Source organism: Accipiter gentilis, chromosome 5 (assembly GCF_929443795.1).
Source record: "Accipiter gentilis chromosome 5, bAccGen1.1, whole genome shotgun sequence".
NCBI lineage: Eukaryota > Metazoa > Chordata > Aves > Accipitriformes > Accipitridae > Astur > Astur gentilis.
In genome coordinates this window covers 47079459-47099056 of record NC_064884.1, presented here as the reverse complement: position 1 = coordinate 47099056, position 19598 = coordinate 47079459, and the positions used below count along the sequence as shown (strand labels likewise).

Sequence of the window (19598 nt, the reverse complement as noted above, 5' to 3'; positions counted from 1 at the left end):
CATTCAACATTATACGAGCAGTTGTTATAAATGCAACTACTATCATTTAACATGAAAAGGAGAAATGTGTTCACAAAAGAACAGAAAGAATTGTTATCTAAAGTCAAAGATGGATAGGTTTTAAGTATCTACACCTGTTTTAGATTTAGGCAATATGGGAAAAGAGCATGATAAAATCCGTAATTAAAAGCAAGTGAAAGATCATTTTAAGTTTGTAAGCAGACTGCACTGACTTCAGGGAGAATTTTTGCCTATCACTCAAACACAGTCCATATTTAGAGAAGAACCTTCCAGAGATTATATCTCTAGATATTTGCTAGCTGTTTGGTAGGAAATTTACATTCATCCAACAGGAACCGCATTTAGATTTCACTAAAGTTAATATCCTTGAAAGGCAGCATTAAAAAACACACCAAGAACATTCCACACAGAGGTTTGCTATACGAGATGTTTTTATATACGTTTTCAAAGGCTTAGGTAACATGTATAGGCATGGACGCAATCAAAAACATGCTCTAAGCTACATAAAAGCCACTTTTTCTCCAAAATTACATCATTTTATCTGAAGTTGTAACAGAATCAGAAGTGCTAAAAAAAAAAAAAGAAAAAAAAGATAAAAAGTAGTATGATTAGCAGTGTAATGCACCCCACTATTAAAATGTATCAGCAGAAGACAAAGCCACAATTAGCTGAAATTACCTTTCTGCTTCCTGGTGGGGCTGGGTCGAAGATCCTGGTTTGCATTTCACTGGGTAAAGCTGAGTATACTGGTAGGATAATTAACTCTGGAACATCAGGTCCTAGAGATTTCATCCTCTCATAGAGGATTTCACAGGCAGTGTCAATCTCTTCCTGACCAGTTAGAAACACCAAAATGTCACCTACACAGGAAGTAAATTAAAACATCCCCAGAATCAATTCTGTTCAATACAGCTCCTGCATTACCACATTTCTACGCCTCAACCTTTTCCATTTAAAGCAGAGGAGCCCCAACTTTTGCTAGCTCCTGGGCAACAACTTTTAGCCAGAAGCAACATACTTCAGTCATTCATCCAACTTTTTCAGCGTTTACTGTATTTGCAAACAACAGAGGTTAGTGCTGAGAGCATTCTACTCATGTTACTAATACATGATCCACAACTTATAGAAAGACCTTGCTCATAGATATCAGAGTCCCTGAATCACCAATAACCCTAGACCATTCTCTACTCACCTGGTGGCTCTGTTAAGTGGATCTGCATTACTGTAATCAGACTGGCATCCAAATAATCTGTCTCCGGCTCTTTCGTGTACAGAATTTCTACTGGGTATGTTCTGCCAGGAATTGTGAAGATCGGAGCTTCATAGAAATACTGAGAGAATTTCACAGCATCCAGTGTTGCTGATGTCACTATCAGCTTCATATCCTGCCGTTTCTGCACTGTCTATAGCAGGATAGAAAGTTCAAGTCATTTATTGCCTTTGGGACTATTAACATATGGCACTTGACTTAAATCAGAGAAATATGACCAGTAATATCAGGCGTTTTAATGTCTGTGTAGAGGGGCAGCTCATTCCAGTATCCAGAATTTCAAAAAATTGTCCACTAAGGTCACACTTCAAACCTTTCTTAGCAGCACCTATCACAGAAAGCCTTTGTGAGAGAACAAAGAGCAAAGCAAGAACACTCCTCTGCTCATCCATCATTATAAGCATCCTGGACTGCCAATTCTCATTGTTTCTGATGAATTTTGCTTGCTTTGTCTTCACAGAGAGGCTTATCTTAGGAAAAGCTGGGCTACAAACCCTTATGAGGATTTGCGTTGCTTAAGAAGAGACTCTTGGAGCACACGAATGAACTTGACTTTTGTGACCTTGCCTTTCCCCGTGTGCTCCTACCCATAAGTAGCACACAGAGGACACTGAAGCAATAAAAATCAAATGCTACATTACCTTCTTCAGGAGTCCAAAGAGCACATCTGTATGTATGGTCCTCTCATGGGCTTCATCCAGCATGATAATGGCATACTGGGTCAGATCAGGATCTATCAAGCACTCCCTCAGTAACATACCATCTGTCATGTATTTGATAACAGTTTCAGGGCTAGTGCAGTCTTCAAATCGAATGGTGTAGCCAACCTAGAAAGAAGAGTTGCACAGAAACTGAAGCTAGAGAATTAAGTTATAAGCACCATTAATTTCCAGTTTGATTATTCTGCAAGCTCATTTTACAGCCTACAAGGAAACAGACACAGGGACACACAAGCAAACTAGCTCCAGTACTGATTTTTCCTACTTTTCCTCATGCTTATTTTGTCATGTTCTTCAGCATGGAAATTCACCTCTTGTCCCAAGCAGCAACCAAATTCCTCTGACACCCTCTTCGCAACAGACATTGCAGCCACTCTGCGAGGCTGAGTACATCCAATCTTTCCTCTTGACGTATACCCCGCCTCAGCCAGGTATTGGGTAATCTGTGTTGTTTTCCCAGATCCTGTCTCTCCAATAACAATCAGAATCTGGTTGTCATGCACAGCCTAGGAAAGATCATAATAGATACACTTGTCAAAATTTAAAAACAAAAACCAAACAAACCAACCAAACAAAATGAACATAATATATCTAGGACTAGACTGAGCACCTACTGCTCTTGTTCCAGCTGGCCCAGACCAAAAATCATACAAGCGTTCTTACTGATCAAGTCAGCAAACTGCTTAACCATTTAGCTGACTCATCCCTTGCCAACATGATCCTACTTTCAATTTTGACTTATTACAACAAATATCTGGAGCTTTATTAAAATATACAGATATATATAATCCTTTAAAATAATTATTCCAAATATATACAGTTCTGCACTTAAAATTATCAACTGGCTATTCACCTGTCAACAAGCTAAACCAAGAATATTTCTTTTAAGTTATTGCTTGCTCAAACAAGAATGCCATTTTGAGAGTCTTACCTGTATCAGCTGCTCCTTCAGTCTAAAAATTGGGAGACTCTCTCTCTGCTCAATAATGGAAAGCTGGGTCTTCTTACCATAAGAAGCTTTGTTGCCACCAAATGCATGTTTCTTCCACTCTGGAATGTCATTGGGCATCATCCCAATACCTCGCATGTTTGCAGCTATTTGTCTTCCATCCACTGGAAAGGAAAGCAATTTTACCATTACATCTAGGCTCACACAGCAGACCCTGATGATCCTGCTCCTATTGTTCCACCTTCTACGCTTGTGGTTTTAAGTATTTTTTTAAGTTCCTACATCTATACCCCCACTATTACATTAAGTTCAATGTCAGAAAATTGGTTCACCATCCATTGCACCTTTTAATGCATCCTTGACAGATCACAGGATATACCTGTACATTTCCCTTGACATTCCTACTTCCACTTTAGTAGAAAAGCATTTCTTCTTTGCCTCGCTTTTAAAATGAGGCAGACAAACACAGTATCAAGACATTTCTCCCGGGTTGCTCAACTGTAACAAAAAAGGCACAGTTCACACTTAGATGTGTTCAGACACACCATCAGGAAGAGGATCCACCCAGTGTGTGTTGAGTCCCATAGGGATAGAATCCATCTCTGCTTCTCTCTGGGCTTGTTTAAGTTCTCGTCTTTCTTTAGCTAAAGCACTCTGCATCATTGCAGCCTGGGACAAGGAACCATCTGGATTCTGGAAAGCAAGAAAAAAAGTTAAAAGATTTCAAGCGTTCCCAAGCCTTCAACTTCAATTATCTCTGTCATCACTGGCCTTTAGAAGTGTCTTCTGAAGACGCTTTAAAAGATGTTAACTTTTTATCTATTTGACTTCCAGGATATTTCCATTAGCCCAGCCTCATGAACTTCCATGGTCATAACTAATATGGAGCATCCCTACACTGTCCAGTCAGAAGGATTATGGGCACAACTAATGAAAAACAAGCATTTCTGCACCACCTTCTACTTTCAAAAGGTAAGACAAAGCAGAACAGAGGAAGTATGTTCTAACACGCTTATGTGAAATAGTTTTTGCTGCAGGCTAACGCACATTTCAGTTCTATGATTCCACTTCACCGTCACCAGTTAAGTAAGAATCCTGCTTTGTAAGTAAAGAAAGGATCTTCAGTTCAGTGGTAATGTTTTTCAGGGCTCTCAGTAATGTCCAGGTGGAAAACTGGTTATTAAATTCCCAAATACTTAATTAAATCAAGTACATTGGTTTTAGTTCTGGAAATCTCTTACCTTTACTATTTTGATAGGACTCATATCCATGCTCTGTTTAGTATGACCTCGAAGGAACGGTGGCTCTTCTTCAACTAGCTCAATCTCAAGGTCCTCATCTAAATCCACAAGTGACAATTTTTATAGAAAAATTAAACATCTTTTTTTCAGGTACATAAAAGTGCCTTTTCAAACGGTGCTTCCTGTGCACTCTTGATTGTGATGTACTTACTGTGTTTTCACTTTTGAAACTATCATAAGTAAAAAGAATGCACTCATCCAAATGTCACTAATCACAAGGCTAGAGCAACACTAGTTCCAAATGTTTAAGATAACAGCAAGTTGTGAGCTGCTTCACATCCACTTATATCATCATCTCATTCTGAATCACAACATGTCCAGAAACACAAGGAATTTACAACAACAATAAGACTACTTGGAATTGTTACCTTCTTCATCATCAACTTTAGGAAGAATCCCAGTCTCCTCATCAAAGTCAGGAAACTCTTCCTTGGAAAGCACATTAGCTGCAATCATCTGGGAAGAGAGTGAATACAACATGAGTTTGTCCCCATGAACAGAACAACTTGTGCCTATGAGGTCTCAGTTCTAATGCTATTGCCAGACTTGTAAAACAGGAACAAAGGAATGTTGTGATTTCAGAACAAAGGAATGGTCCTATATTCTGGCACATGTCTCCCCAGGTCATCCAGTCTCTGAGCAAATAGTCCTTTTGTTGCTCTAAATACCATCAGTGTCAGACAGCTGGCTTATACATGGCAGGAGTGCACTAATAAACAAATACCACCTAAGTGTCACTGGATAAAGATCATGATCCCCCAGGTCAGCGACCTCTGGAGGTTACCTAGTCCAACCTCCCGCCCAAAGCAGGGCTAACTTCATAGTTAGAACTAAGCTAGAAGTCCCAAATTGCAAGAAGGCAGCAATTCAGAGGTAAGGAACAAGTTAAACAAACAAACAATCAAGGAGCTGTATTCTAGTTCACGAAACTCCCTAGCAATTTTACTGACTGACACCCTATTTACCTAAATACAAAACACACCTGTTTTATTTCCCATTTCTCTGGGTCTGAAATTCGGGTGAGGCGTTTCCTTTCAAGGCTATCATCCTCCACCTCTGGGGCATTCACCAAGGACAGGTGACTGGGTCTGTCCGGGTTTCTCATAGAGGTTTCTTCGTTGGTTTCGCCAACCAGGTTTCTCCTCCGGTTTGGGTTCAAGTCTTCCCCAGTGTCTTGATCAACATCCTGCATTAGATAACTAATCAATCAGCTCTACCTGTACTGCACATCTCCTTATCTATTAACACTGGTGCTTCCTCTAACACAAGAGAAAAAGCAGAGTATATTTCTCAGAGAAACGAGTGCCAAAAACAGCCCATACACAGAAAATGCTATTTTGCATGTGGGTTTTTTCAGCTGCTATTGTGAGGTAAGTACACCCCAAGGCCTGGAACACTCTACTCTGCCTTGGCAATGGCAGTGATTTCATTTAAAATTAAATACTTCTCTTATACTGAAAAAGGAAGACAAACATAGCAACAGCTTGAGATTTGCCTTGTCACTTAGCTAACATGTCAAGTCAAAAAATTGTTAGGAACATTACGTCAAAAACAAGAACCTACAGAAAATGAGTAAAAAGTAATAGGTCACAAATAAAAAAACTGAGTTACTGTTCTGTAACTCCCACTTGAAGGGTTATGTATTAGTTTCCATCAGAAAGAGAAAAAATAGCAGAGAGGCATAATCTTTAAAAATTTTGGCGCCACAAACTCTTATAAGCACTATAGGATGTCTTCCATACCTTCATGCTCAGGCTGGTTTTGGATCCAGTAAAGGATAACACTTTGACTTTTACTCTTTGTCCTTTGCTCACAACATCGGCAACATTGGCAACCCGTCCTTCTCTTCGAAGCTCTGAGATGTGGACTAAGCCCTCCCAACGCTTCCTGTACGTGAAACAAACAGAGGGGCATGAGATGTTGTACATTATTACTCCAACAGTTTTTCAGATCATTCAGAGTCTGGATTAAAATATTTTTTTTGTCAACTGATTGTTTGTGTACATTCATGAAGTGTTTTTTATACGGAGAACATTCTCTACTGTCGAATTAATTTTTCTGAAACAGACCTTAATTTTGGCATCGAAACCCAGGATACCTTATTGTAGCCTCATGACGTCTTTAAGATACTAGCAGAGAAGAGAAGTCAGATGGAATAGTACCAGATTTATTGGGAACATCAGAAGGTACCTTAGTCCTTCCAGCTGCACAAAGCATCCAAATTGCATTATACTGGTGACTTTGCCATTGTAAATGTCTCCAATGGAAGGCTCCTCAGGTGGCGGACGGTCTATGTGCTTGTCTCTCCATCTCTCATTGCTCTTCTCGATGTACTTCTCTCGATCCTTACGGTCCCTACTGGGACTCTGACTCCTGCTCCTTGATCGGTATCTGGATTTTCCCCTGTTCTTATCTCGAGTCCTAGAACGAGACCTAGAGCGAGATCTGTGCCTTCGCTTCCTGTCCCTGCTACGACTTCGACTCTTCCTCTTTTTCTTCACCCTAACAAACAAACATTACATATTTGCAGTGAGATTGCACCTATGAACAGAGTAAGCAGGCAATACCAACTGCCAATACCCATCCCCCAAAGACATACTAGAAACCTACCGATGGTCACTGCTCCTTTGCTTGCCTTGCCTGTCTGCACTAGGCATCAGAGCTTCAAGTTCTTTAAGTGCATCAGCTGCCACCTTCACATCATCTTCATCCAGCATGTTCTGCAAGAACAGAGAATCATTCTGTAAGAAGGCTGATAAGAAGTCTGCCACAGAGAATTAATCTACAGAAAGGATAATCACATGCATCTCTATTTAGAAGGAATGTAAGATTAAAAAAAAAAATAAAGTCAGACAGAATATGTGATACAGGAAAAAAAAAAAAGTAAAAAGCTATCCCCCTATTTTGCCAAAACATTGAGACAATTCTGCTTTTATACAAGACAGCTTCATCTCAACACCTCAAATTATTACAGAAATATAAAATGCAAGTCCCTCATAGCATCTGAATGCCCAAAATTTGTATCTAGTTTGTAACCCTACTACTTTAAACATTACGTCAGAAAGGCCAGGCTACAAATTTCACGTCACAACACCCTCATCTTCCAGGTATTCTGCAAAACAGCATCAGCATGGCAATTGCTGTAACAGCTATTCTTGATAACTACATGCAATAATACCAGCCTTCTGCCTTTTTTGCATTTCATTTCTCATAGTCCACTTTTATCTACACATTAGCAGGAGACACTCAAATTAACACAAAAAAACCTTGAAACTAAACAAAAAAACAACCAAACAAACAAAAGATGTTTTCATCTACTCACAAAAGAAATCTGAAAATATGACCTTACCCTGATGTTGGGATTGTCTGGCCTGCAAAGGGCTGGAAACAATTCTTTCAACTTTTCCTTCTCTGATTTGGGTTTGACAACTGTCTCTGATTTTGAGATTTAAAACAAAAAAACAGACAAAAAACTCCAAAACTTAGAAGAGCTAGAATGATTCACTCTTGATTGTTCTGTAATTGAATATAAAGTTTAACTTTCATCTGAGTGCAAAGGTTGATAATTTTACAAAGATTCAATTCAAAGATTACAACGTTACCTTCCTACTATTAGTGAATCCGTGAAATACATAATACTGTAAATAGCGTACTCAGTACATTTTTAGTGCCTAAACAGCTTTGCTAATCTACCACTAACAACAGAGAGGCTCCCAGTGCAACAATAAGATACAAAGTCTTGCCTTACAAGACTAGAACAGTAACTACATCAATCTCACCAAACACGTTCAAAAACTACAAAAGACTAAGAGTTTTGCTTTTCTTTTTACACTGAACCAGTAAGAGGGACAAGATTAGGCATACCTTTGCTCGTAGATGGTTTTGGTGGAGGCCGCATTGTCTGTATGAGACGCAGTAAATTACTAATAAGCGAATCCTGAAAAATTTAATAAAATACTTCAGTCTAAGAAATTACTACAACACTGTTTTTCATTATTAGAAGGCACACATGAGGGTTGATTAGCAGGTCAAAAGAAGCCCAATTCTGAAGATGCAGGTTCATTTCTAGAAAGTATCACTGGACTTCACGTACATCCTAAAAACACATAATAAGTTGAATCTGAAAATGACTACAAGAATTCCATTTCTATTTGTTATTTGTAGTCACCTATTTAATCAAACTACAGTTATTTCCGAGGAACTCACGAGCCCAGCATCTAAGTATCATATACAGACTTACAACAGCGTTTGCCTTCAGGAAAAGTTGTTTCTTCCATATTTTACATGCTCAAGGAGACAACAAGCATGCTGTTCAAGTCCTCAGAAGAACGCTTCACAAAGACTACAAAAGTTTTTAAAAAAGGAGGGAGGGGGAGGCTTGGCTTGATGAGTCAGGAATACTCAAAAGCTAATTAGCACATTGTTTTCCAATTGAAGAAAACCAATAATCACTCCTCACACCTCTCTCTTCAAAACAAGAAGCTCTACAAAATCTACCAGGACAAGAAGAACACATAAATAAACTTCAGATCTCACTCACAGTGAACTCGGCGCCATTCTTTAAAAGAACTGCCTTAAACGTGTCAAACGTAGTATTTTTCTCAGCAAGACTTATCACAAACTCGGCTGCAAAGAAAGAGTAGAAAGTAAATTAGAACAAACAATTAAAAGGCAGTATAAGTACTTCGTATTTGGGCAACCTGCTCGGTCCATCTAGCTACAGAAAGACTGTAACGCTGCTCGCAATAGCAGCAGCTTCCTTTCCGAGTCCTTTCGTAGGAGCCCCGATGGAAGTATTTTCCCACGCTCACGACAAGGTTTTTTGGAAGAAAAACCGCGGGGGTCTTCTGAATTCGAAAAGCCCCTTCGTCAAACGCGCCCCGGCCGGCAGAGAGGGCTACAACAGCCCCTCGCGTCGCTGCCGTCGGGCCCGTAACGCCGCAGGCGGGCTGCCGCGCCGCGGGCCGCGCTCGCCGCGGAGATCCCCAAAGGCCGCGCAGCTCTCGGGCGGGCCCGCCGCGCTCACCCAGGTCCTTGTCGTTGATGCCCAGGTGGTTGTCCAGCTCAGTGCAGACCTTAGAGACCAGCGACAAATACTCGAGCTTCGCCAGCTCCTCCGCTGCCACCAGGTCCGCCATGATTCCACCCTCAGACACCGCACGGCCCCACCCCTCCCCACTTCCGCATCCGGGGCGCGACGGAAGTGGTGAGGCTGCCGCGGGCGGGTCGCGTCGGCACCGGTCGGCGGGAGGGCCCGAGGCGCTGGGGCCGCTCTGTGACACCAGCTCCGTGATCCGTGGCGGACGAGGGAGGCGGCGGGGCTGTCACCGGTCGGCGCTCTTGGCGGGGGGCGGCAGCCGGCCCCCCTCAGCGGGGAGAGCGGGCTGCAGCTCGGGCGGCTTTCCAGCTCGAACGTAGGGCGAGCTACTCTTTTTCTTCTACGGGGATGCTTGCATCCACGCGTGGCAGGCGCGGAGCGGGGCGCAGCCGTCCGGTTCGGCCGCGGGCAGCGGCCAGGGAAACGCTAGTCCCTGGTTTGAGCTCTGCCTCTTTCTTCACGTCTTCTCCCTGCGGTCTCCCATCTGCCCCCATGCCCACGTACCTGCGCTGAACAAGCCGCTGTGCGCAGGCAAGTCAGCCATGGCTGGTTGCCCAGGGCCCTTTACTTGCCAACAGCACAAGTAACAGCAGTATAGAAGCACAGCTGGAAACTCCACGGCAGGGGAGAGAAGAGCATAGCAGAAATCAACAATTTGGCTTTCTTGGCTTTGTGTGGCAAGGTTGAGGGGGGAGGTTACAGGGGTGGCTTCTGTGAGAAGCTGCTGGAAGCTTCCCCTGTGTCCAACAGAACCAATACCAGCCAGCTCTAAGATGGACCCGCCGCCAGCCAAGGCCGAGCCAATCAACGAGAGTGGTAGCGCCTCTGTGATAACATATTTAAGAAGGGAAAAAAAAGGTTGCTGGGACAGACAGAAACAGCAGCCAGAGAGAGGAGTGAGAACGTGTAAGAGAAACAAACCTGCAGACACCCAGGTCAGTGCAGAAGGAGGGGGAGGAGGTGCTCCAGGCACCTGAGCAGAGATTCCCCTGCAGCCCATGGTGATGAAGACCATGGTGAGGCAGGCTGTTGCCCTGCAGCCCGGGGAGTACCCCATGCCAGAGCAGGTGGATGCCTGAAGGAGGCTGTGACCTCATGGGAAGCCCACCCTGGTGCACACTCCTGGCAGGAGCTGTGGAGAGAAGAGCCCATGGACCAGGTTTTCTGGCAGGACTTGAGACCCCATGGGGGACCCACGCTGGAATGGTTTGTGAAGAACTGCAGCCCGTGGGAAGAACCCACATTGGAGAAGTTCGTGGAGGACTGTCTCCTGTGGGAAGGACCCCACACTGGAGCAGGGCAAGAGTGAGGAGTCCTCCCCCAGAGGAGGAAGGAGCGGCAGAGAATGTGGGATGAACTCACCCAAAGCCCCATTCCCCGTCCCCCTGCACCGCTGGGGGGGGAGAAGGTGGAGAAAACCAGGAGTGGAGTTGAGCCCAGGAAAAAGGGAGGGGTGGGGGGAAGGTGTTCTAAGATTTAGTTTTATTTCTCATTACCCTACTCTGGTTGTTTGGTAATAAATTAATTTTCCCCAAGTTGAGTCTGTTTTGCCTCTGACAGTAATAGGTGAGTGATCTCTCCTGTCCTTATCTCAACCCACAAGCCCTTCATTATATTTTTCTCTACCCTGTCCAGCTGAGGAAGGGGGAGTGATAGAATGGCTCTAGTGGGCACCTGGCACTCAGCCAGGGTCAACACACCACACTGGCAAATACAGAAAGCATTGTAGAGAGGTGACAAGCAGGGAGGGTTTCAGAACGGACATGGAGCTTCTTCGTCCCAGCTTCAGGGAGGAAGCTGACTAGTTACCATTTTAGTGTGATCTCAATAGATGATATAGTGAGGAGCAACACTCTGCAACAGCTCTGTAAGAGGTGCTGGTTTTGGAAGTATATTTTGAAGCATATTTGAGCATAAGTCTCTTTGATCAGAGACTTTCTTCATTAGTCTTCAACTAGTCTGATGCTTTGGTTGTGTCCTTCAGTGGGACAGATAGAGGAAAATGCTGAACTACTGAGTAAAAACTTCAGTCCAGCAACTCCCAGGCTCCTATTTTACCATCTAGAGTGCATCAGGCAGCATCTAAACTAGAACCTAAGGAATAATGTTTAACACCTCTGTCATTTGGGGGATATAACTACCAGCCCTGGGAGGAGAGAAGGCTGCCAAGGCTGTTGCTCCTGTAAAGTCTGTTGGGTAGTTTTGCAGCTTTAGAAAAAAACCCAATGAACCAAAAAAAACAACCCCAAAACCCACACACCAAACCACCACCCCCCAAACCCAGCTGTTTCCTGGTATTTGTAAACTAAGCTTTTTTCCAGTCAGAGATGACCTCTCTCATGCTTGTTCAAGTTGAAAGCATTAAATGCCAAAGCATACAAGAAAACAATGCAACAAACAGCATGCGCTCGTCATCAAACACCACTGGCGGGAAAGCAGCAATCTTTTTAGTTTGTGGTACAAAATGCATTTTCTTCTCACTGAAATGGATGCCGTTAAGCAACAGTTAATGGATGAGCTTGCTTTAAAAATACATATATGCAAAAATGCATATTCTCACCTGCTATAGTGGACAGCTTAAAACAGCAGTCACCCATGAGTCACTCTCACAAGGTGTTTTGGCATGACATGCAGTAGTTTTTCTTAAGACTCAAGAGATGGAGACATCAGTCCTGTTTCTTGCTCTCGTTGTGCAAATGTCATTAGATTCTGGTGATGCAGATGCAATTCAGCCAAAAAGTCTCATCACAGTCCTCCTTTCTCAAGTTACGAAATACTTAAATTCAGGACAGAAGTGCAAAATTATGCAAGGAGGAAACAACTAGTTAGTCTGACTAACAGGGCGCTGCCTCCAAAGTAGCAGTGAAACAGTGTGGTCCACTCCGATCAACCACACAGAAGCATCCTGTGCACTGGTCACTCTGCTGAAGCATCAGCCATGATAAAGCACTGAAAAAAGAAAGCTGCAATCTGAGGGCAGCAGAGTCCACATTCACAAGGCCAAGTACGTTACCATCTTTGCGTTAGAGATGGAAGTCTTGTCCAGGAAACACCAAGCCTCCTGTTGAAGGCATAGCTTGAGAAGAAGCCCCAGAAGTTTGTCTCCCTGTGACTTGCCTTTGTGCTGGAATATGCTGCACCCAAAAGCTCTGTCAACCTGGCCCTGTCATGGCACACGGTGGTACAGCAGGTGAGGTAACGTGGCATTCCCCCGGCAGTCCACGTACTGGTAGTCTTCAAAAGCCAGCTGCTCTGAATGACACAGGTATGTGCAGGTCAGGGTACCCCTGCAAGGCAAAAGCAGACCAGAACTGCACTTGAGATTGTCCCAGATGAGACATCTCATAATGTAAAGGTCCCATGGCGAGCTCCCACTGCTGTCCTGTTTTGTCCCTATTACACAGCCCCAGAACACAACAGTCAAGATACCCTCGCAGCTCAATTTCACGTGTTGGGGAGGGAAAACATCTTTCAGACTGCATTAAAAAAAGCCTTTACAAGATCACTGCCATCACAACAGACGCTTTGGCCTTTCCAGAAGCCTATTAAGACCTAACCCGGCATAACAGTCCTGTGCCATTTCACTGTTTACATGTTCCCAAAGTGCTAGTACAAGTCACAGTGGGTGGCCATTTATGGAGTTAGCTAGACAAAAGCATGTATCTTTGAATCACCATCTTTCTGTGCCACCTCAAGAGCTGTTTACATCAAGTAGTTTCTCCTAATGCTACACAATCCGTCAGTGGGTAATATCAGCTTCTTGCTAATGGAGAGCTTGCAGGTAGAGAGAGCAAAGGTCCTGTCAGCCCACAGCATCAGCTAAGAAGGACAAAGTTGCCTTAACAGCCAGAGCCATTCAATATGCTGTCCAAAATGCACCATTTTTACCATGCTTCGAGTAGCATGGGACTTCTTTCATACTTTACCTGTTCAAACTTCACATCACTCAGCACCAATTAAAAAACCCACATGCATTAAGACCCATAAAACCAGAAACTTGACAATACAGCCCTTCAAATTGCAACAGAAGACCAAGATTTAAACACCTGTGTTTTGGGAGATCACCAGTGACACTTCTTTAGCGACCTGGGAGAATTCCAGCCTGGCATGCCTCCAAGAGACTCACCCACTTTCTCCAATCACTTTTCCTAATATTCACAGTCTGTTTCCAGATGCAGCAGGTGAAGCCCTTGCTTTTAGATTAGCACAAAAGACCATGATGCAAAAGCAGTTCCTCCTTCCTGAAAGAATCATGGACTCAGTGACAACAACCTGCAGATGGTGAACCTAGCAGTCCATCTTCCAAGAGTGGGCTCACAACCTGGAGTCTGTCAACACAGATGTGCAGGGAGATCTCTCTAGTGGACACAGGCTACACAAGGAGACAATTTCTGATGCAGAATTTTCCAAATTGGCTTAAACTCAGCTAATGAAGACCACACTTCCATGACTGCATGGAGGCATTCTAGCACTGCTATACCCTGTAAAAGCCTCCCCGTCTCACACACCAGATTTAGCTCTAACTCAGACCAGAACAGTAGCAACCTGTCCCAGCAGGAGCTATATTATAAAACTGCAGTAGTGCTCCTTCCGCCCTGGCAGGGAGGAACAGCCAACCTGAATTTGCTTTCCCAGCAGGGCTTCTCGTACTCTAAAACACAGTCAAGCTGATCATGGTCCTCTGGTCCATCCCCTGAACAGGAGCTGCCTCAGGCAGAAGACTCTGCTTTGTCCCACCTTGCTCTCGGCAGCTGCTCTCAGAACACTTGGAGGCAATCATTCACACATCTGCACAGAGTCCAGGCTGAATGAGTCTGCCCCCAACACCACAAGGCAGGTAGGCATAATCGAACCAGTCAGTACTTCTAGATCCAGACTAAAGAATTACTTCCCAACAGCTACAATCAGCATTCCAGAAGGAAGTTTGCCAGGCCAGCTTGCCTTAAGCAACAGTGACAGCTAGAGCTGTCAGTAAGCCTGAATCCAGGGGACTTCTCAGAGCAACAAAGGTTTTGGAGAATTACCTCCTCCTCACACCTCAGCACACCTATCTGGGTAACAGCACATACACATTGTATGCAGTCCTGGTCTTGAAGAACATTGACTGCAGACCTTCTTGAAGGGAGTTGAGACACAATGTAGGTGACATGCATGTTTGTTATAGCTCTGAACCAGGCATCACTTACTGTATATGCAGCAGAACGTTGTGAACTTTGACTTTTGTCCAGGTACAAATGTTACTACAAGAGAAGAGAGAGAGTTAATTTCACAGGAGCTGCTGCACCACGTGTCTCCTGTCCTCAATTATTCCATTGCTTTTTTGCTTCTCCAAAAAGGTCTGTCTTTGCAATATTCTGACAACAGCTACGCAGGCAGAGTTCTTCAAGCACAGCAGTATCTACACCAGTAAAACATGTTTTTGCTAGTGTAACTCTAACTGTGGATCTAGTAAGCATGGGCCTCAAATATGCAATGGACTACCCTGTCTGCACGGAAGCCTTTGGTTGCTATGAACTTCACACAGTTTGCTGGTCATTTGCAGAGAAATGCAGTTCATACAAGGTACCTTTAGCTGCTCACAAATAGAGCATTTAAAGTTGATAACCTAGACATTAAATTGATGTCATCACTTACTCATGAGAATGTATGGAAAACAACATAGTTGAGCCAACACTAAGCAGAAAATACCAATAAATAGAAAAGGAAATGGGTTTAAAATGGATGTACCAGACTTATATCCAGATCAGCTCCACCTATTAAACTGAAAAGGGGACACTCATTCAGCCTCACTCTACAGACAGGACCAGCACAAGAAATCTAGTCATGAGAAGCCTATAAGCATTAACATTGCTTACTAAAAGGGAAGAAATCTTCTAGAATTACTCACTAGGTGTTATCGTCCATTATCCTACTGGCCACTGTATAATAGATCTGCAAATACAAACAGAAGAGAAAGCAGGAAGTACACAAGAACTACAGTTAGGTTTCTATACAATTCAGAGACCTAAAGTAGGAAGAACTGGACTCTCATTAGGTGTCTGAGCCTGAATTTCAAGATCTAGCCTAACAATTATTTTTAACAGTTGGTAAGAAAATAGAATCAGAAATTAGATCTAAAAAGGCCTTAAAAAGGTTGTCTAGGCCACACATCTGACCTTTACACCAAGAATGAATCAGCTGTACTCAAACTGTTCCCAACAGGGTTTTATATAACCTGTTTTTAAGCTTGCCATCATTTTAAGGCAAGCACGCAAACCAGCCCACTACCTGAAAAGCAGACAGATATTCATTGCCCAGGAACGTATTAGCTTCAAACTGAGGAACATGTAAATTCTTGCAACACCCCTTCCTGAAGTGATATGGGGAAAGCTGCATGTGGAAGAGCTTTGAGTATTTGGCAGGCAGATGACAAAGTAGATCAATCATACAATAAGCACCTCCCTGTCCAGGACATCCAGATTAGTTCAGGAGAAAATGCAAGGAACAGCAGAGCTCACCTGGCTGCTCTGCAAAGGGCTCATATTCAGCAGGGTTTTCATGGTGGTCTTCCCTACTACTAGGGACTGGTGCAAAACCTCTATGTCTAGCTGCACAACAGTGACCAGGTAGAAATTGTTATTAGTTATGTTCAGCATGTTCTAGGGAGAAAAACAGACAAAAAAATGAAAACACAAATCACCTTGCAGCAGGACCGTATCTTACCGTTGCATAGCTACTTTAAAGATATCCCTGCTATGTCCTTACAGCAACACTAGACAACATGGTCCCTTTCAAATCCTCAGATGTACATCCAGCCTGGCCACAAAGGCATGTACGCTGCAGTATCTCCCATGACCAAAGGGGGACAACCAAGCAGCTCAAGGATGCAAAAGAACAAGGATTCCCAGAATGAATCACAGTGCTGCTTCTACACAGCACCTTTGGCCACTTTGTGACTTGCTCACTCACAGCCAGGCCAGCCACACCTCTGATGCTGTAACACACTCTGGACATTGATTCCAAGCAGCCAGAGAGTGGACCAAGACAGTGGGAATGGCAAGACTAACTTCAGACAGTGATCAGTTAGCCTACACATGGACTGGTACAGGAGATAAGCAGGGAACCCTTCAGATCCACCCTTTAACTGTGAGCTGAGCACTTACCGTCATGTTGAGGCATATACTGGCGGTAGTGGCATTAAAGCCAATGGAGGAGGCATTCAGCCCTGCAGGCAGCACAGTAACAGAGCGAGGAAACAGGAAAAAAATACTGAGAGATGTTGTCAGCAGGCAAATTGTCACAGCAACACATACATAGAGTTTCCTGCAAAACAGCACCAGGGCCACAATCATTCTCTTGGTTTGTCAGCTGCAAGCACCTGCAGTTCTGCTCCAGCTCAAAGGGAGGAGACAATGAAAGCTTGGGCACCAGAAAACTGGGATGGGTTTGTGCAGAACTATTTGCCAGCTATCAAATCACAGCAGAAGCAGGGTAGTCCCTCACACACTGACATGGTACATTACAGTACAAATTGCTGGAGATCCCCAACAACTGCACACAGAATACTGCCCAACATCTGCTATTGCTGAAAAGACACAGCAAATACCAAACTTAATGCAAGACAGACCACAAAGAGCAAAACACCCGAAGGACTGAGGCTTTCCTTCACATGCACAAGAAACATTCAAAAGATGAGAAAAGGGGAAAATTTAACAGGACTTACGTTCGTCTAGGCTTCAGCCTCTGGTCACCATATGGAATCAGCGCCACCAGCTGCTTCTCTTGCTCTGGAAGAGGTGGCAGCAAATCAGAAACCACACTAAGCACACAAGTAAAGCAAACTGCATTGCAGGATGCTGCACAGCAGCCTAGTGTCCATCTGCACTTGTTTCACAGGTGACACTGTCCAATTAAGAAGGCAAGTGTGATGCAGCTAAGATTTCAGCCTGAGTGTTCCCATCTCTCAGCAGAAACAACAATTCTCCAGGGGCTCCAGGGGCTCCAGGGTGTGCTTTGAGTAATCACCTAGACACAGCACTACCTGCCTTCCCACCCCATCCTCCTGCAATAGAGGCAGCCCACAGAAGTCACAAGTGAGTTGTAGGTACCACGACAGGACATTCCTAGACTGGATACAATAAAGATCAACTGATTCAACAAAGGTCTTTAGGCAAAGAGACATGTACCAACCTCGGAAGGCTCAAAAAGCACTGACAGGGAAGAATCACCTACCCCTGGGGATCCTTCCTGTTCCCTGACATGTTGGACAGTTGACACAGCTTCGACGTGCAATGCCCGCACAGGGTGCGCAGGATGTAGCAGAGTCATTGATACTAGCATAATTGGCGATTTCACCTTCAGCATCCAGTTGCCTGGGTAAGATCAGTTTGCCTTCTCTCTCCTTTTGGTCAGGTGTCTTCCAGAACAGTGAAAGTTTTCCACCCATGGTTGAAAGAATTCTCACTAGGTGTCCAACACAAAAATCCATTAAGAAAATTGTCTCTGTGAACCAACCTCCAAGAGCAGCACCATTAGCATTTGTAGTAGATCACAAGTATCCTAACGTTTAGCAAGTTTCTTAAAGCACAGTTCTAATGTTGCTTTAAACATTCATATTTTAAACATTCAATCTTCTAGACACCCTGGTTGCAGAAAAAGCGTCTGAGAATGCCATGCTATAGAAGAGCATACCAGATTTTTCTTTATCTCTTGGTATTTTGTAAGAGAGGGGAACACTGACTCAAAGCTCCTGAAGGTTTCAAGATGACAACATAGCCCAGAAGAACTGCCAAGTTCTTGACTGGTCATTATTCATCTACATTCAACAAGGAAGTCACCTGAACATCAAGGCCTTGGCATTCCCTATCAAGCACAGTGTTACCAACCGTAACAGTTGCCTGACTAAAAACAAATAGCGTGCAAACAGAAATCTAAAAACAGATAAAATAATAGAATCTAGCCTATTTTAAAAGTTAAAAATACAGTTGAACTCATTTTCCTAGGCTCCTGACAATCAAAAATTTTTACATCAGCTCCTAGTAATCCTCCCAAAAGCATTAACGATACCAAGCTGAGGGAGAGCAACTGTACTTTCATCACAAAGACATCAGCTGAATGCAGTTTCCTACCTGTGCCAGTCTTTCCTCTAGGCAGTCTTGTTTCAGCAACTCAGATATAGGTAGGATGTTTAGCTTTGATAAACCGCAGCTTCTACATTTGCCCAGATGATCCAGAGGCTTTGCATGAATAACTCCTCAGGGCCCTATTATAAAACATACTGGGGATGAAAATCACTGTCTGACAGTAGAGAGCCACCATGACAGAGTTGCAGAGCATAGGGCTCACTCCACAGTCCACAAATCCAGGCCACAACGGCAGGACAGGGGCTGATCCTAGGGGCAGCTGCTGTTCTTCTTGCTGACAAAGGAAGAATCAGGATCTCATTTAACTAGTAGAGATGGACACACCTGCAGGATTGCTCATTCAGCCCTAGAGGACCACAGAGGGACCTTTCAGCAGCCCAGTACCCCAGACTATGAAATTCTGCAAGACACTGTTTGGAGGCTCAAGGTAATTCAGTGTTCCCCACCCTCTTGGGGCATGCAGAGGGGAAAGGAACGACAAAGATGCCTGAAGGATCTCAGCTTTTCTAATGCGGGAAGGGCCTCATTATATTGTACCACAATGTACCACAAGTCCCCATCTCTGCAGTCTCTTGAGGACCTCAGGCAGCGAAGCTGCAGCTTTACCTACACCCTCAATTAATGTTTACCAGTTTTTCAGAAACAAGCAGTGAGGAGGAGCAGCAATCTTTTCACAGAACTGGGACAAAAGCCAGGAAAGTCATGAGTGGGTATCAGAGAGACCAAGCGAAAGGCACAGTGGGTGGAAAAGCTTAACCCCTTCACGTACTGCCCTTAGGCAGTCTTTCAGGTTCACCGAACCCCTACCATCCCCCTGCCTCACGCACCACTCTGCCACCACTGGGGCGAGTCCCGAGGCCCGCAAGGGGAAGTGGAACCCAAAGTCAGTAACGAACGCGAGCTTCGACAAGGACCGACCGGCGCCCTACTACCTCCGAGCACCCCAGGCGCAAGGGCCACCACCAGCTCCCGTAGGCCCGGCTCGACCCCGCCGTTCGCAGCCTGCTTCTCTGGGCCCTACCCCTTGCGCCCCCGGGAGCGCGGCGCCGGCAGCCCCCCATATCCCGGCCGCAGCCGCCCCGCCGTCCGGGGCGGGCGCTGCCGGGCCCCTCCGGCCA

General features: G+C 44.3%; 2 protein-coding genes across 9 annotated transcripts in view; both read right to left on the bottom strand.

Annotated features, from left to right (window-relative positions):
- The window catches only part of DHX8 (DEAH-box helicase 8), a 24779-nt gene extending 12263 nt beyond the window's left edge, over positions 1-12516 (bottom strand). For 3 of the 5 annotated variants that reach the window (XR_007505959.1, XR_007505960.1, XM_049799631.1), the window contains exons 1-16: positions 9287-9850; positions 8801-8886; positions 8125-8197; positions 7610-7695; positions 6871-6980; positions 6451-6762; positions 6003-6147; positions 5243-5446; positions 4629-4716; positions 4201-4298; positions 3505-3652; positions 2942-3123; positions 2322-2516; positions 1933-2118; positions 1214-1424; positions 700-881 (exon numbers count right to left, since the gene is read on the bottom strand). Coding sequence is in view for 3 of the 5 variants with exons in the window: in XM_049799631.1 (XP_049655588.1) it covers positions 700-881; positions 1214-1424; positions 1933-2118; positions 2322-2516; positions 2942-3123; positions 3505-3652; positions 4201-4298; positions 4629-4716; positions 5243-5446; positions 6003-6147; positions 6451-6762; positions 6871-6980; positions 7610-7695; positions 8125-8197; positions 8801-8886; positions 9287-9398 (2418 nt within the window). In the remaining 2 variants the exon portion in view is untranslated. Of the gene's footprint in view, positions 1-699; positions 882-1213; positions 1425-1932; positions 2119-2321; positions 2517-2941; positions 3124-3504; positions 3653-4200; positions 4299-4628; positions 4717-5242; positions 5447-6002; positions 6148-6450; positions 6763-6870; positions 6981-7609; positions 7696-8124; positions 8198-8800; positions 8887-9286; positions 9851-11918 lie in introns of those variants that run through there. The other 2 variants (XM_049799632.1, XM_049799633.1) reach the window with 2 other exon arrangements.
- TMEM106A (transmembrane protein 106A) lies at positions 11784-19598 on the bottom strand. 4 transcript variants are annotated; one of them, XM_049799654.1, is made up of 9 exons: positions 19413-19598; positions 18466-18599; positions 17570-17800; positions 17061-17124; positions 16501-16660; positions 15856-15996; positions 15246-15289; positions 14545-14598; positions 11784-12645 (listed from the first exon to the last, which is right to left on the bottom strand). In XM_049799654.1, exons 3-9 carry the CDS (start codon positions 17781-17783, stop codon positions 12525-12527), a joined length of 798 nt encoding a protein of 265 aa, XP_049655611.1. In that variant the 5' UTR covers positions 17784-17800; positions 18466-18599; positions 19413-19598; the 3' UTR covers positions 11784-12524. The 4 variants fall into 4 exon arrangements, with proteins under 4 accessions (XP_049655611.1, XP_049655610.1, XP_049655613.1 ...); XM_049799653.1 differs by having other exon boundaries at positions 18466-19598; XM_049799655.1 differs by having other exon boundaries at positions 12544-13599; positions 18466-19598.